Source organism: Microchirus variegatus (assembly GCF_963457635.1).
Source record: "Microchirus variegatus genome assembly, chromosome: 17".
Taxonomy (NCBI): Eukaryota; Metazoa; Chordata; class Actinopteri; order Pleuronectiformes; family Soleidae; genus Microchirus; species Microchirus variegatus.
Genome location: NC_139818.1, coordinates 19577179 through 19591856, shown reverse-complemented (window position 1 = coordinate 19591856; position 14678 = coordinate 19577179). Strand labels below are relative to the sequence as shown.

Here is a 14678-nt window from a genome sequence, read left to right as displayed (position 1 = left end):
TACCTGCAACCACGGGCGGATTGGGTGCCTTGCTCATGGGCAGTCCAACCCTCGGCTCTTCCTAGAATTGAACCGACAACCTTCCAGTTACAAGCACAACTCCTTTCCTCTTGGTCATATAGGCGAGGAGGTTGTTTAAAGGAGGCTGCCATCATGCGTTGCCACATTTCTATAAGACACAAACAGATGTATGAAGTGGAAGTTTAGTATGCAAATGAGAAGAGAATAAAACTTTTGTATGAACGAGGAGGCCACCGTAGTTTCCTGACGTACCTGGGGATTGGAGAGTTTGATGTCGTTGTCCAAGTCGACGCAAACGTTGACCGTTCCAAACCGTACCAAACCAAACTGTACCATGATGGAAACATTGCTTTTTTGTAAGAATTAGGGTTGTTCACTGGCCTAACTCTAACCTTAACCATGAATAGATAAAGGGTTTTACATTTTAAAGCAGACACTTGCTGTGCAAATGTAGAATAAGTAGAAGAGTGGTAATGAGTTTGCATGTTTTTTGGTTTGCAAAGGCCACCGTACTTCCCTGATGTGCTTAACTCTGCAGTCTCAGCATTAGATAACCCTTTTAAGCTTTATTCACTTGAGAGTTTCCCCAAACTTTTACTTAAAGGTCTAAGTAAAAGTGTGGTATTTAGGGATGTTTATTGGCACATACGGAATATACTGCTCCAAAAGCAAGTGTAGTGTGTTGTTTTGTAGCCTTAAAAAAAGCTTTTTAAATGCTCTTTAGGCAAGGGACTCACTGTACAGAGGCTGCCATCTTGAACCATCATGTTTTTCTACAGCAGCCCATGTGGACAAAACCATCCAAAGTATGTGTTTTGCATTGTGAAGCAGGAACTCACTTCAGAAAACAAAGAACAGCACCTCTTCCGGCTTTCGAAGGTCATATAGTTTCCTTGTGGGAGTCTTCCTTTGCAATATGCACGCTCGCCACTAGATGTCACTAATGCTGACACACTGTACTCTCTGCAGTACATCTCCAACAATTACGCAGGTGCTATAACAGAGAAGAGAGGGTTAGAAAAAAAAATAAAAATAAGAAACAGCACCAACTTGCTCTCGACATGATTTACACTGTGAATTGGTTTGTTATGTTTCAACAAAGTGGGTCTCCATAATAAAGACTTTGGGAAACACAGCACATTCAACTCAAAGAGCTGGTGGTCTGAAGTTTGAAGAGAGAGCGTTCCCTGATGCACAGTGTTGTTGATATTAATGTCTGGGGCTGGGTGTTGCCTGCTGCTGCAGCACAAATATGCAATAAAAAAAAAAAGAGAGAACCCAAAGGACTTGTGCCTGGAGTGCTATCAGCTTGGCCCCCGTCACGGCATTGTGTCATAGATTAATGATAATGAAGAACATCGCTTACTACAACATGCTTGACATACAGAAGGATCACTTAAAACGAGGTTAAGACTAGTAATTTATTCTAGTGTACGGGTAAAACATCCAATTCCCATGTATAATAAACAATAAAAATGATTCCTGCCTTTGCCAACAGCATAACCAATCCCTGCAGGGACGCCAAGTTAACTGTTACCAAATGCCTGATAAAGTCTCCTCTCTTTTTTTTTTTCCACATATCCACTCTGTCTCAGCAGCCTGGAACTTTTTATGTGTGCAACATGGTGTGAACTGCCTTTCCCACAAGCGCTAACGTCAAACAGACGCTAACCAACCTCCCAGTAAATAGATCACATCATCAGAACAAGAGGGAGAGGGCTTTCGTTGGCTCAATTAGGCCTCGCAGCGTGTTGCTACACAGATGTTTTTGTACTCTCGACTGTCGTAGCTAACCTTTAGGAAAGCAGCAGCGGAGGAGAAGAGGACCTGGAGCAGCACAGCCCACTAAGGACACCCATATGAGCTGACTTTCCACTGGAGTGATTTCATCGGTAATGAGGCACTATAAGCTGCAGATGTTGTGTCAAACTCTGCAAAAGGAACCATGGCAACAGGATGAACACACACACAGGACCTTGCCCAAGGTGATCCAAACACTCCTGTATGTGCTGACTGGGTGCCAAACTCGCTGAAGTCTCTAAGGCATTGTTAATACTATAGTCTAACCAAAGGAGTTAGATAACTCTGGCTGTTATGCTTTATATATCAGAAACATATTTAGGTTTAGAAATGCAATCCTGTAAAGTCTGTAAAGAATGGCTTCTTTTAATTTCTTCTCTTTTTTTTTTTTCTTTTCTCAGCGTCACTGTTTTTACAGGATTTCCAAAAGCAGCAGGACAAAACCTTTCAAAGAAACACTTCAAGGAGGATCAGTCAGGTACCAGTGCAGTTCCAAGTTATTCAATACATTACAAAAAAAAAAAAGCTAAAGAAATATTTAAGTGGGCCCAGCTTGTTAGAAGAGAGGATGTTTAACTTGGCACGAAGAGCAAAGACAGGAAAACAGGGCAGAGCAGCTCAACATGGAAGAATATCACGGTTTGCACAAACAACTGTGTTTATTAGCTACAGCACAAATCTCTCAGTTAGATGTGTCATTGTTTGGTCACAACATTAATCACCAACTGGCAATGACGCAGTAAAAAAATGTCTTTCCAAAGAGAGATTAAAACAGGGAAACACGCGTTTGAATGTCTTTGAATAAATCCTCAGTCAGTTTCTTTGTCTTTTTTCCTCTATTCTTCTTCTCTGCTTTGGTTCCGTCTACTGTTTTCTCTCACTTCACTCCTCTGAACTAGGTGATGTAGATGCGGTGAAAATCGTTGGCGCCAAAGGCACAGTTGCATTTCGGGCACTTCCTCTGTCTGGTGTCGTAACGCATCTTCAGACATTCGTAGCAGAATACGTGGAAACACTTGGTGAGCACCGTCTCCTTGTCTCGCGTGTTGCAGCAAGGGCAGCGCAGCTTGGCCTGGAGACAGATAAAAATGTTATTTATGGGCCAAATAGCGACTCGCCGGCAAAGTTATTACATCCATTACGTAGGGTGTTACGGCTAATACTGGTTGGGTGTGTAACACGTATGAGTTCTGATATCCCCAAAGCACAAAGTGGCTGTAATATTTCGAGAGGTTTGAGCTCACTTTCTGGCACGTGTTGTGCAAATGAAAAACTGCCGTTGCCAGCCAATCAGACAAATCACAAAGCTGTAGTATTTGAATTATGACATTCCTTGTTCACCGCACTGTTGTATTTCTGTCAACAGGCACTCTAGTGCAGATTGTGCCTGAAAGCAGCTTGTTTTTTTTGTTTTTTTCTGCACAGAATAATAACCGTGATAAATTTCCCTGGACATAAACGTCCTCACCTTGTACTGGTTGATCTCCTCCTGCAGGATCTCATCGGCATCAGTGTAAACCTCCATCTTCTTCTGTTTCTCCAGCTTCCGTCTGAGCCTGGACAGATCCTCCTGTAGGGCACGAGGATGAAGAGTCATTACTCTCTGTGATCCTCCCACAACACCTGGAGTCACTTGCGTGCCGTCTTTGAGCTTTGGAGGCCATGTCTCCCAATCCTGAAATGTAAACCTTACCTGTGCTCGTTTCAAGTTGCTGATCTCCCTCTCCCGGGCGGTGCGGTTCTCTGCCACAGAGACCTGGATCTCCTTAAGCTTGGCCTGTGTGTGCTCCAGCTGCACCTTCAGGTCCTCTGCCAACTGGGCGGCCTCCACGGCCTGCAGCAGAGAAGGAACCGGACACACTCAATTAAAAAAGATAAAAATACATTTAAAAAAAGAACTGACGTTGAAATTCCCGAGCTGTAATATGGTGGTGCAGTACGTTTGGAAAAAGCCTTGACTTAATTATTTTAGCTTCATATTCGATTCTGCCGTCTACCAACCTGGACCGCTGCGTTTGCATATTGCTTTAATCATATTTACAACAGCAACAGATTGCGTTTATTTTCCATCCCTGGCAACCATTTTCCACAGCATACGTTATGTTTTTAGATCCTCGTCATTGCCTTCACATCAGCCCCCTGGTTCCACTTAAACGTGTTTCCTGTCATGTTTTTTGTTCTTGTTAAAATAAGATTAAAAAGTGATTGAATTAGAAATATGTTCACTTAAATGACAAGATGACCTCTTTATTTACCATGTGGGATATTGTACTTAACTTGTGAAGTACCCGTTTGTTGTGTTTCTTTGTTTTTTTTCCTGTATTTTTGTTGTGTTTGAATGGTCACTGTTACTATTACACAGCACATCTGTGAAGCCCGTCAAGCCAACTGTATGATGTGACAGACGGAAAAGAATATCCAATGGTGCCGTGCTGTGCTGTGTTCTACCAATAGCTCTTGCATTTATTATCCAAGTAACATCAAAGTTGGTACTGCACACACTGGTGCCATAAGTATGTCACCTAGCAAGTTTGAAGCCTGTTAAAGCCACATTTGGAGTCTAGCTATTGCTGCATGTAGCGCTTAGCATCGGCACTTAGCATCGCAGTTCCCACCCTCAGCTAATACCCAGAAATAACAGAAGAAGCCAGTGCAAAGAAGGACAACCATGATGAAAAAACATGGCACGAATCAGGTCAGTGCATTCTTCAGACTGAATGTATGCTCTTCCAGCTGATTGGATATTTTGTTAATGGATGGCAGAAGACTCTGAATGGCAGCCATTCGCATGAAAAACCTGAAAATGGCTATAACTAGCAAGCTAAAAGGGGGTATTTCGCCACCTAGTGGGGCAAAGGTGGACTCGCTACCGTTCAATAAATCAATTCCCGACTGCTGCTTGTATGCTGGGACAGGACTGTTGTCCTGATATGACTGTGAATGGAACTGTACTGAATGTTGGCCAAGGAACATACAATTAGCACTCGACCACTTGCAGAACTTGGTGTGAGAATGAGGACACATGCTGGGAAACATTTGCAAAACACTGTAGCTTGTTAATACATTTTCTGGAACAACAAGCTCACAAATGAAAATGATGAAATACGACTACACACACATGCTATAATTAAAGATCCTCTTAGGTATACGGTGTTTATATAAAATGAGTCCAGACATCTGGCCGCAATCAAATCAAGCAGTAATTACAAAACAAAGTGCAAGAGGCAACAGTATAAGACTGATGTCAGCTCTCCTCTCACCTTCCTCTTGTGGAGCTCAAGCGCTTGCATTCGTACAGTCAGCTCTTTTTCCAGAGTGGACAGAGTGCTCTGGAGGACGCCCTCTTTTTCTTCCAGCTTCTGCACAACCAGCAGCTGGGCGTCCACCTGAGAGAGAGAAAGAGAGAAGAGAGGCAGCGGTCCTGTAAATACTTTAAATTTTTCCAGCACTATGAGACACAGCCATTTTGCAACACTTCACCTGGGTTTTAAATCTGAGGACTTGGTCAGCCAGCTCCTCCTTCTCCTCTTTCAGCAGCTTGTAGATCTGGTTTGATTTGATCCGCTCACTCATCAGCTTAAAATTGGCGTCGTCCTTCTCTCGTAGCTGCTGCAGCAGTCGGCTGTTCTGCTCCTGCATGTCCTCGAAGGCTTGGCCCGTCACATCCATCTCACTCAGCAGGGCTTCCTCCTCCTCAAAAGACGCACAGGTGTCAGTGATCAAAGACAGGGGGTCCAGTTTCAAAACAAATGAGGCCTCTTTTTCACCACCACTGGTTGGCATCGATACTGGCCCTGTTCACACCTCGTATTAACATCAGATCTTAGTGATCTGATCACGGCCAAACTGTGCCGAGTACGACTGCTCACACCTGGCTTTGAAATGTGTCCTTGATGCGTCTCGTGTGACCACCACAGGAGTAGATCTCAACTTCCCCGCTGACATGAAATTATGTTTTTAATTAGTCTGATTGTACAGATGTGTCCTCTGTGAGATCTGTGTGTACACAAGTGACAAAGATGGATAGAGAAACGAGATACCAGAGGAGCTGGAGCTGGAGCTGAATCAAAGCTCTCAACCGTTAGAAAAAATATCATATGGCAATCAGAGTTACTATTGTGGCTATGGTTGCAAATCATCTACGAGCTCTGATAAAGTAAAAAAAAAAAAAACTTTGAATCTCTTATGTCTGAAACTTTAATCCATCCCAAGGACAGATTGTCTTCGTGCAGCACAGGAATGTGGACAAACGCATCCTTGAACCATCTGCAAATAATGTGGTTTCTGTGATCAGATCTGAGGACACATTCAGGACACATTGGGACCTTTCATGCCTGCACTTAATGCGGTTTTGGCTGTGATTGGATCCCTGAGGACAGATGTTAATACCAGGTCAGAACGGGGTAATTCAGTACTGTACATGTTTGGGGATTCAAGTCATAGTCTCAAAAATAAAAATGATGCTCTTCAGAGAATGTTCTGAAAAAACATCCACACCATTAACGTGAATAAACGAATCGCACTAGCGCCTATAAATGTTCCATCTTATGAAGTATTTTTGGCTTGAAAAAGAATCACACATGCAAAGTTGTTAACCTTCCAAGGCAACGTCATCACATAACCTGCTGTAGTCAATAGTATTACATCCTCACTAGCCTGCTTACAATGTATATCTTGCAATGTAATCACAAACATAGTTACAACTTTCACTTGCTTCATTCTTATTCACCCTGTGCACGTAAAAGCCAACAAAAGCCAATAAACAAACGTGAGCAGTCAGTCAGCACGCACAGTTGAATTCAGGAAGCCGAGAACAAATCAAGCACATCCGAGTCAAAAACAGCGTAGCTGCTACTGACGTTCGCTTCAGACCAGATAAGAAGGAGAAGTAAAGAGCTGAGTAAATCATTATCAGTACAGACTGTGTGTGGTTTTTTTTCTTTTCTGTTAACCATGTTCTGCTAGAGCTCCCAAGCACAAGAAGCTTCAGGGTATCACATCTCAGCAGCTGTCTGCTTTACAACTGCAAAATGGTGTAGAAAAAGAAAAATACTTGTCTACACTTTTGCATAATTTCCGATATTTGATTTCATTTCATTTTCAGAGCGAATAAATAAAATACATGTGGTATAAATACAGTTATAAACTTTTTTACACACATCTAATGAACTGAATTGGTGGCATAAATAAAGATAATACAATCATATGAAGCAATCAGGTCAAATGCCTGGTCTTTATCATTGTCAACAGCTGAATAAATATTACTTTGGCTGATCTGATTAGGGTTTGTCCATCTATTTCCCAATTATATTACCTGACCTATCTTTGACCCAGGTCAGATAATATTTTGTTTTTCCTGTCATGAGAGTCTGCTCTTGTATTACCTTAGTTGATTTAGTGATGAAATTCTCTTAAGAAAGTGCAGCCAAGTACGTGAGCTCAGATCTGATGCATTTTCTCAGGGTAGCACCCTTTTTCCCATTTTCATTTAAATAAAGTGAAAATGTTGTTTTTATAAGACTAAGAACCTCATTAACTGGACAACATCATTAACTTAAATGCTCTGAGACCAAGAGTGTTATACTCTAAAAGAAATATGTGATATTAGCCAACTGTTGAACAACTGTGCGTACAAATATGACGTTTTTGCTTATTAGTATATTTTTAGTGAGTAGATGTTGGATGTACAGGCCAGTGTGTTAATATTCACAAATAAACTTGAGGAAACATTCATACGGCCTCTCACTCAAGTATATATTTCCTCCTTGGGCCATAACCTACATCACCCCCCAAAAATTCATCAAAATGCATTATCTTTTCAACTGCTCATAAACAGGAAGACGATGACAAATACAGGGGCAGAAACAGTTTTCGTGGTGGAGATAATAATACCAAGAGACATCTAAAAGGTTAAGGCCACAGCTTCAAATCTTAGTTCCTCTTTAATGGTCTCAGATTAGAGGAACCTCTTTCTTAGGCAAATGCGATGATCGTGACACTCATTTGTAGAACAGCTGGCTTGTTTACAGTCATATCTGGTGGTGTCCCAGAGGTTTACATTTTTCTCATACTGGGCTGATGATTCATGTCTCATTTCTCACTAGTCTTAAACAAAAATCCGCGGTTAAGTGAACTCTGTGGAAGTAGATAGACACTGAGCACAGCAGCAGCCTAATATTAAGTTTGACAGTAAAAAAAAAACAATCCGATACCTGCTTAGTGGCAGCAAGTTTCTTCTGCAGATGCTCAATGGTCTCTTCTGCGACTCTGATCTTCCTGAGGGCATCTTCATCAGCCAGCTTCTTACTTTCCTTCCTCTCCCTCTCCTCCAGTTCTCGCACCCGCATCCTCAACTCATCCACCTGGACGGATCAAGACAGGGATGAGTATTGTATGTAAGACGCTAACAAAGAGATTCTGCAAAGATATATGTGCGAGAGAACGACAGAAACACGAGACAAACCTCAGCTTTAGCTTTGCGTTCAGCGGCCATGAGCTGCACTTTGTCCCTCTGTTCCTTTGGTGCAGACTTGTACATGTCTAACAAGAGCTTCATCTCTTTCTGGGACTCTTGAGCTTTCCTAATGAGTTATAAAAGACGATGAGATTAGAGTCACATAAGAAAGACACACCTTGAATGTGAAATGTTAAATTTAGGTAACAATATTTTATAGAAACATATGAATAAATGAAGAAGAAGGGGATGTACTTGAGTTCGACTCTGTGCATCTTCAGCGTGTCCGAGTCTTTTCTCTTCAACTCATCGCTGCGCTGTCTCTCTCTCTCACGCTCCCTCTCTCTTTCTCGCTCAGCCTCCCTCTCTCTCTCCCTGGCCCTCTGCCTTTCAAGCTCCTTCCTCCTCTCCTCCTCCTCCTCTTGGTCCTCGTCCTCCTCTTTCTTCACATCGATGCTGTCGCTCGCCATCTCCTCGAGAATCAGAGCGCCTGTGTCGCCACTCTGACAGCGCAACTGTAGATAATGGACAGGAATGATAAGGAATGTGTCAGCACTAATGTTTCCGTTCGCTTTATACATTGACCTGAACTTAAAAGTTCAGCTGCCAGAGTTCACTTGACATTATTATCTACCTTATTGATTTCCATCTGTGTTTCCCGCAACTTCCTCTTATAGCGCTGCACGTCACCTTTCAACTGCAGGTTGTGGTTCTGAAGGCTGCTGATTAAGTGTCGCATCTCCCTGTTAATTGGTCCTGAGAGAGCAAACACATGCAGAGAGAGCACAGCACAGTCAACATGTGGTTTGGTAATGAGTAAATTAACACCATACAGCGCTGTAGAAGACGATTTACATGAGTGACATCATAATGCAAATAAAACAGTATCCAATTTATTCCAATTTAACATTTTGGTCGGTGTGTTGTTTCATATTCATTTGAGTAATATCCTTAAAAACTGTGATTTAATTGAACTCATTTATAATCTGAAATCAGTAAATGCATGCATGTGAACCACACTGTGGCAGAAGAATTTGTAGGATTTATTTTGCTGCCTTTTACTTAAGTTGTCTCTGCTGTCTCTGTTTTAAACAACATACATAAAATGAGGTTCAATGACTATTGGAAACGTCTGGTTTACCTATTAAAAATAATTTAAATAGATTAGGTACAGAAACAGCAGTAATGATATTCAGAAAACAGATTTGCTCGTGTCACAAAAAGTATGATGAGTGTGTGAAAGGTTACCTGCTTGCTCGTTGGCTGCCAGGTTCTGCTCAAACTCAATGCGCAGCATTTCATACTCTTTGCGCACTTGGGCCAAGGTGTCCTCCAGCTGGATGACCTCAGTCCGCAGCTTCTTCTGAAGGGACAACTCGTCGCTCTGAGCAGTAGAAAACATCAAGACATTGCTCATCGTGTTGCCAAGCGACTCCAGTAATACACACGTACAGATTGAAAGTCAAGATGGTAGAAATATAAAGAAAAATGTGACAAGTAATGTCTGTCGGCATTCTTATGGTTTCTGGTGTATAAAGTGTATTTATCTCTATGGAAAAACTTTACTTAATAACACAAACATATCTTAAGAGAGTTACCTCCATGTGCTCAATCTGTCGGAGGTGAGCATTCTTTGCCGTGAGCAGCAGGGCCCGTGCCTCGTCCAGTTGCGTTTTGACCCCCAGAGACTCATTGTACAGCACGGAAAACTGAGACTGCAGACATTTGTACTCCAACGTCTCCTTCACAACCTCTTCTGGAATATTACGTAGATCCATCTGAAGAACCAGGACGTACATTGAGATGACAGTTAACGCTGAACAACAGAAAATTGATGTTTGATGACGACTTTCAAAGAAGTACCCAGCAATCACATTTAACACAAAATATACCTGGTGTAATTTAACAGATGCATCAAACCACTTTCTTTATACCTTCAGCTTCTCGCTCTCCCTCACAGCCTCCTGGAGCTCCACCTGTAGTTTCTCCAACTCTGCCATGCGGCTATTTGCCAACTCCTGGTTGTGCTCCAACTCTGCATTGAGACTCTCAAACTAAGAGGGGGAAAAGGACATGTGTGAGATGTGTGTCTGATATATAAACACTGTTTTGCCACATCTTGCACCTAATATATTACATCTATTAAGTGACAACAACTAGATCGTTTGCAATGAAATGAAAGCTCACCTTCTGAATGTTCAGTGTAATCTGGCCTCCGGGGAGACCACCTGAGCTGCCAGTGCTGCTGTATCCAGACTTAAGCTGCCAAGGTACAGGAAACGTTAAAAAAAGCATGGTTACACACATCCTACAGTCAGCCAGCAAATGATGTATTGGAAGGACTTATTGAAGGACTTAAGTATGGAAAAGTAACAGTACGACATCTTGTGGACAGAAAAAAGCTTACAACACACAGATACACCTAATCTTAACCGTTACAACTAAATGCATAATCCTAAACCCAGGGCTCCAGAATAACTAGTTGCACCATTTAAAGTGTTAGTGAGGACATTTTGACCTAGTGAGAATATTTTGGCTGGTGATGTGTCTGAATCTCAATTTGTCCTTGCAGCTTACTACAGATATGTCATGTATACAAACGCACACGGACACAGACAGACAATGTTACACAAATGCACCTGTTCCATGGCCTCTGCCAGATGTTTGTTGAGCTTTTGTTCTCTATTGCGAAGTTTCTCAATGTCCCACTGCAGGTCCTCCACTGTGGTCTCCATCTCAGACACCTTGGTTTCAGCGCTGGTCACCTTGTCCACCCACTCATTGTACTGCAGAAAAAAATAAAAATAAGAAAGCCGAATTATTAAGCAGATATCGGAGGCTGTGTAAATGCAAAGTAACAAGAGACTGACAAGGTATAACTGACAGAAGGTTTTAAAAAAAGACCTTTCTCCACAGCTGAAAGACAATTTGTTGAAAACAAGAACCACTCATGACCAAAATACTGGCACATCTTTCACAAAGGTCTATGTTTCTGCAAGTCCAGACTAAAACACAGCCCCAAAGTTTTCAAATGTCTCTATTATTGGGGCTAATTCACACACGTTCATATGTGTCACTCATGCAAACACAAACTCAAGCAAGGACATTGTACCTCCATAGACATCTTGTGATGACGGCCCTGCAGCGAAGTGGCCAGGTCTCTCAGTCGTTTGTTGTCCTCCAGCAGAGTGTGGACCATACTGATGATATCAGACTGACTATCATCCTCACACGCTGTTAATGGGGATCAGGTAAGAAGTGTTCACTTACAACAGAGCTGATGGGTGTCAGGGAAATCCCTGTATACATTTACATAAACTCCATAATAACACATTTATATCAAATAGCAGTGAGTAAATTGAGGATGTAGAATGTGCTGCAGCAATTCCATTCATATATACATGAATTAAGAAGGAATCGATGACAAGACAGTTACCCGCAGTTTGGACTCGCTTGCACATGTCATCGATTCGGCTGTGCAGCCGGTCAAAGACACAGACTAAGCAGGCGATGGCTTCCTTGCTGAACTGCATGCGGCCCTGTAGATGAAGAGTGAGCTCTTCCTCACTGCTATGCTCCAGTGTGGTCAGGAAACCCTTAGCCTTTTCACTTAGAGGAGGGGGGGGTGGAATGGCATCTAAACACAGAAGGAGGCATTTGTGGAGAAGATTGGTAAAACCTTTGCATATTTGTAGCATGTAACAAATTGGTTTAATCTATAAACCTTCACATTTATCCATAAATAAACCAGAAGTACATGTCTGGGGCATTTAAACCACTGACTGACAACGTAAAATTTCACTGACTGAGATGTTTACCTTTTTACCCCTTCTCAGACAATTTCAACTTAACTTATCAATGGATCAGGTAAATACAGATTATGGAGGTTAGCACTGCTTATATAACCTTAAAGTACTACAGGCTGCGTACCAGAGGAGTCAGCCAACATAGGAAACTAAAACATATGCAATTTAATAATTATACACCAGGATAAACTATGAGGATACATAAGGGATACAGGATGTCCACTCCCATGGACTAACTCTAGCCTGTGAAATTAAAGACCAGGGACTTTGTGTCCAGGATGGGCAATGTGAGAGCAAAGCAAAATTGAGATTAACTTCACTTACAGCCTCAGGAACTACTATGGAAAAGATTGCAACCTATATTGAAGACAACTCAATGCCTCATTCTATATGTAACATTTTACCTATGTACAACACATTTACAGGAAAGGTAGTAAGTGCTTTGGGCTAAGCATTAATAAGGATGTCATTCACAGATACTCTTATGTGTACAAAGTATGACTGGCATATTGTTGTGTATATTGGGAGAGAATTCTTAAAGCCCAGTGTGAAGTCATATCAATAAGAACACTCTCGTAGTTGAGAACACTAAATCAGCATTTCAAATTGTAAAGTTCCTATTTTCTTTAATTATATCTGCCATTTTTTGGTGACCATCACACACATATTCAGTTTCAATTTCAACAATTCCTTCAGCTCACTGATATTCTCACAAATTTTTTGTTTATTATTACTTCTGCAACTTTTTTCTCCCAGGCAGTTAAGCAAAAACACCCATTAAAGGTTACTTCTTTTTTTAAATCTGCATGTTCTAATTACAATTAAAATACTGTATAAGATAAAGACAGGTTACATATTATGTGGTCCAATTAATGCAGTTCATAGATGCCATAGAATAAAATGAGGAAAATTGTGTTTACCTGTTGCTGAATCCAGTGATGGTTCTGCAGGTGTCATCAACTCTTCTGAGCCAGCAGGAGGAGGAGGCTGAGGCGGCTCCTGACGCACTTCCTGACACTCATCCTGCTTATGCTGCGGTTCTGACTGCTCTCCTTCATTCAGGACCTCTGGAAGGGGATGTGGGGGAACGGCAGATGTTGGTGAGGCCAGAGTGACACCTTCTTCCTCCATATTTGTGGGACCAGAGAGAGGGACCATGGGTGGAGCAGGGGTAGATGTCACTGGAGCTTCTGGCTCAATACGTTTGCGTAAAATTTGCACATTCTCTTCCAACTGCAAATTAGAAACACAAACACACAAAAATTGGAAAACGGGTTAATCACTAGGGTTTATTTAATTAAAAAAAAAAAAAACAGAGTGCTACATTGAAAAGATCTTTGGATTTTCTTTTCGAGTACAGTGGCTGGCATTCACAAAACTTATTTTGCACCATACAAAGGCCTCCTTAGTGGCTACTATGCACTGATGTGCATTAGTGTAGCGGGGGGAGAACTATGTACCAATCCTGTGTTTACATGGACATTTCTGACGACCGGTTATAGCAAAAATGAGGAGCCCTGTGACGGACTGGTGACTTGTCCAAGGTGTACCCTGCCTTTTACACTATGTCAGCTGGGATTGGCACCAGCGTCATACACGACCATCATGTGGAGAATAAAGCAGTAGAAGATGGGCGGAGGGATTGAAATAACAGGGTACTCCAAAGAACAAAAGTACCTTAGACCAGTAGCTGTTGACAATCAGCAGTGTGGTGTCATCAGTGGCTTGTCTCTTCTCCAGCTTTTCAATTTTCTCTCTCAGCTCATCCTCCATCGTCTGCCTCTGCTCAAGTCGCTCACAGAGCTTCTTATTTTTGAACTGGAGCACTTTCATGTCCATTTCCTCCTACACATAACAAACACAGATAGAGTAGGGTGATGTTTGGCAAAATAAATGTATGAACATGTCAAGATTTGAGAGATAAACACTATAAATGTCTGACCGTGGAAGAGACACCAGCTATTCTAATGGGCTCGATGAGAGTGGTGGTGGTCTTCTCCTCTTTTTTGCTTTTCTTCTCAGGTGGGCCAGGGGGACTGTCCCCTCCTGAGGGACGCTTCCCTCCCCCAGTACCCGACATCTTTCCTTCCTCTGAAAAAACATTTAATCGTTAGACAGTTAGAGCTTTGACAAAAAAAACAGTTCAATTTGTAGAGCTCGTTAATATGATGACAGCTAGCATTGTTCATAATCATACACTACTATGTCGGAACCACTGATTTTAACCGCCTAAAAATGTAGTATCTCTATTGCTCGTGTGAAAACATTTGTCCCTACGCGGTTGTATTTTATTCGTTTCATCTAAGACAGAAACGGTGACACTTTCTGCAGCGATTAACGACATTTTAACACGGTTGCTAACGCTAGCTAAGCTAATGCTATCGTCTAATTCTCCGGCATCAGTTTGGCTAAACGACACTCTTTGTTCAGCGTATTTGTGGGCGTTTTTATTAACCGAATATCACAACACGTCTAATGCATTCTGTATAATCTCTCTATGTACATGGAATTCGACGTGGTTTCTGACCTTTATATTTACAAACCTTCAAAAGGAACGGATAGAAATGTAGCCGAGAGAGGATGCGGGGAAGCTACAG

At 41.9% G+C, this 14678-nt stretch overlaps 1 protein-coding gene across 4 annotated transcripts; it reads right to left on the bottom strand.

The window, feature by feature from the left end:
- Window positions 1-2467: 2467 nt before the first annotated feature.
- On the bottom strand, window positions 2468-14677 carry rnf40 (ring finger protein 40). 4 transcript variants are annotated; one of them, XM_083904295.1, is made up of 20 exons: window positions 14625-14677; window positions 14024-14172; window positions 13759-13926; window positions 13002-13314; window positions 11712-11912; window positions 11388-11509; window positions 10915-11061; window positions 10463-10537; window positions 10210-10329; window positions 9874-10053; window positions 9524-9659; window positions 8910-9031; window positions 8531-8790; window positions 8285-8402; window positions 8034-8183; window positions 5302-5514; window positions 5082-5207; window positions 3515-3655; window positions 3290-3391; window positions 2468-2893 (listed from the first exon to the last, which is right to left on the bottom strand). In XM_083904295.1, exons 2-20 carry the CDS (start codon window positions 14159-14161, stop codon window positions 2717-2719), a joined length of 3009 nt encoding a protein of 1002 aa, XP_083760421.1. In that variant the 5' UTR covers window positions 14162-14172; window positions 14625-14677; the 3' UTR covers window positions 2468-2716. The 4 variants fall into 4 exon arrangements, with proteins under 4 accessions (XP_083760421.1, XP_083760423.1, XP_083760424.1 ...); XM_083904297.1 differs by having other exon boundaries at window positions 5302-5511; XM_083904298.1 differs by having other exon boundaries at window positions 5302-5508.
- Window position 14678: the final 1 nt, after the last annotated feature.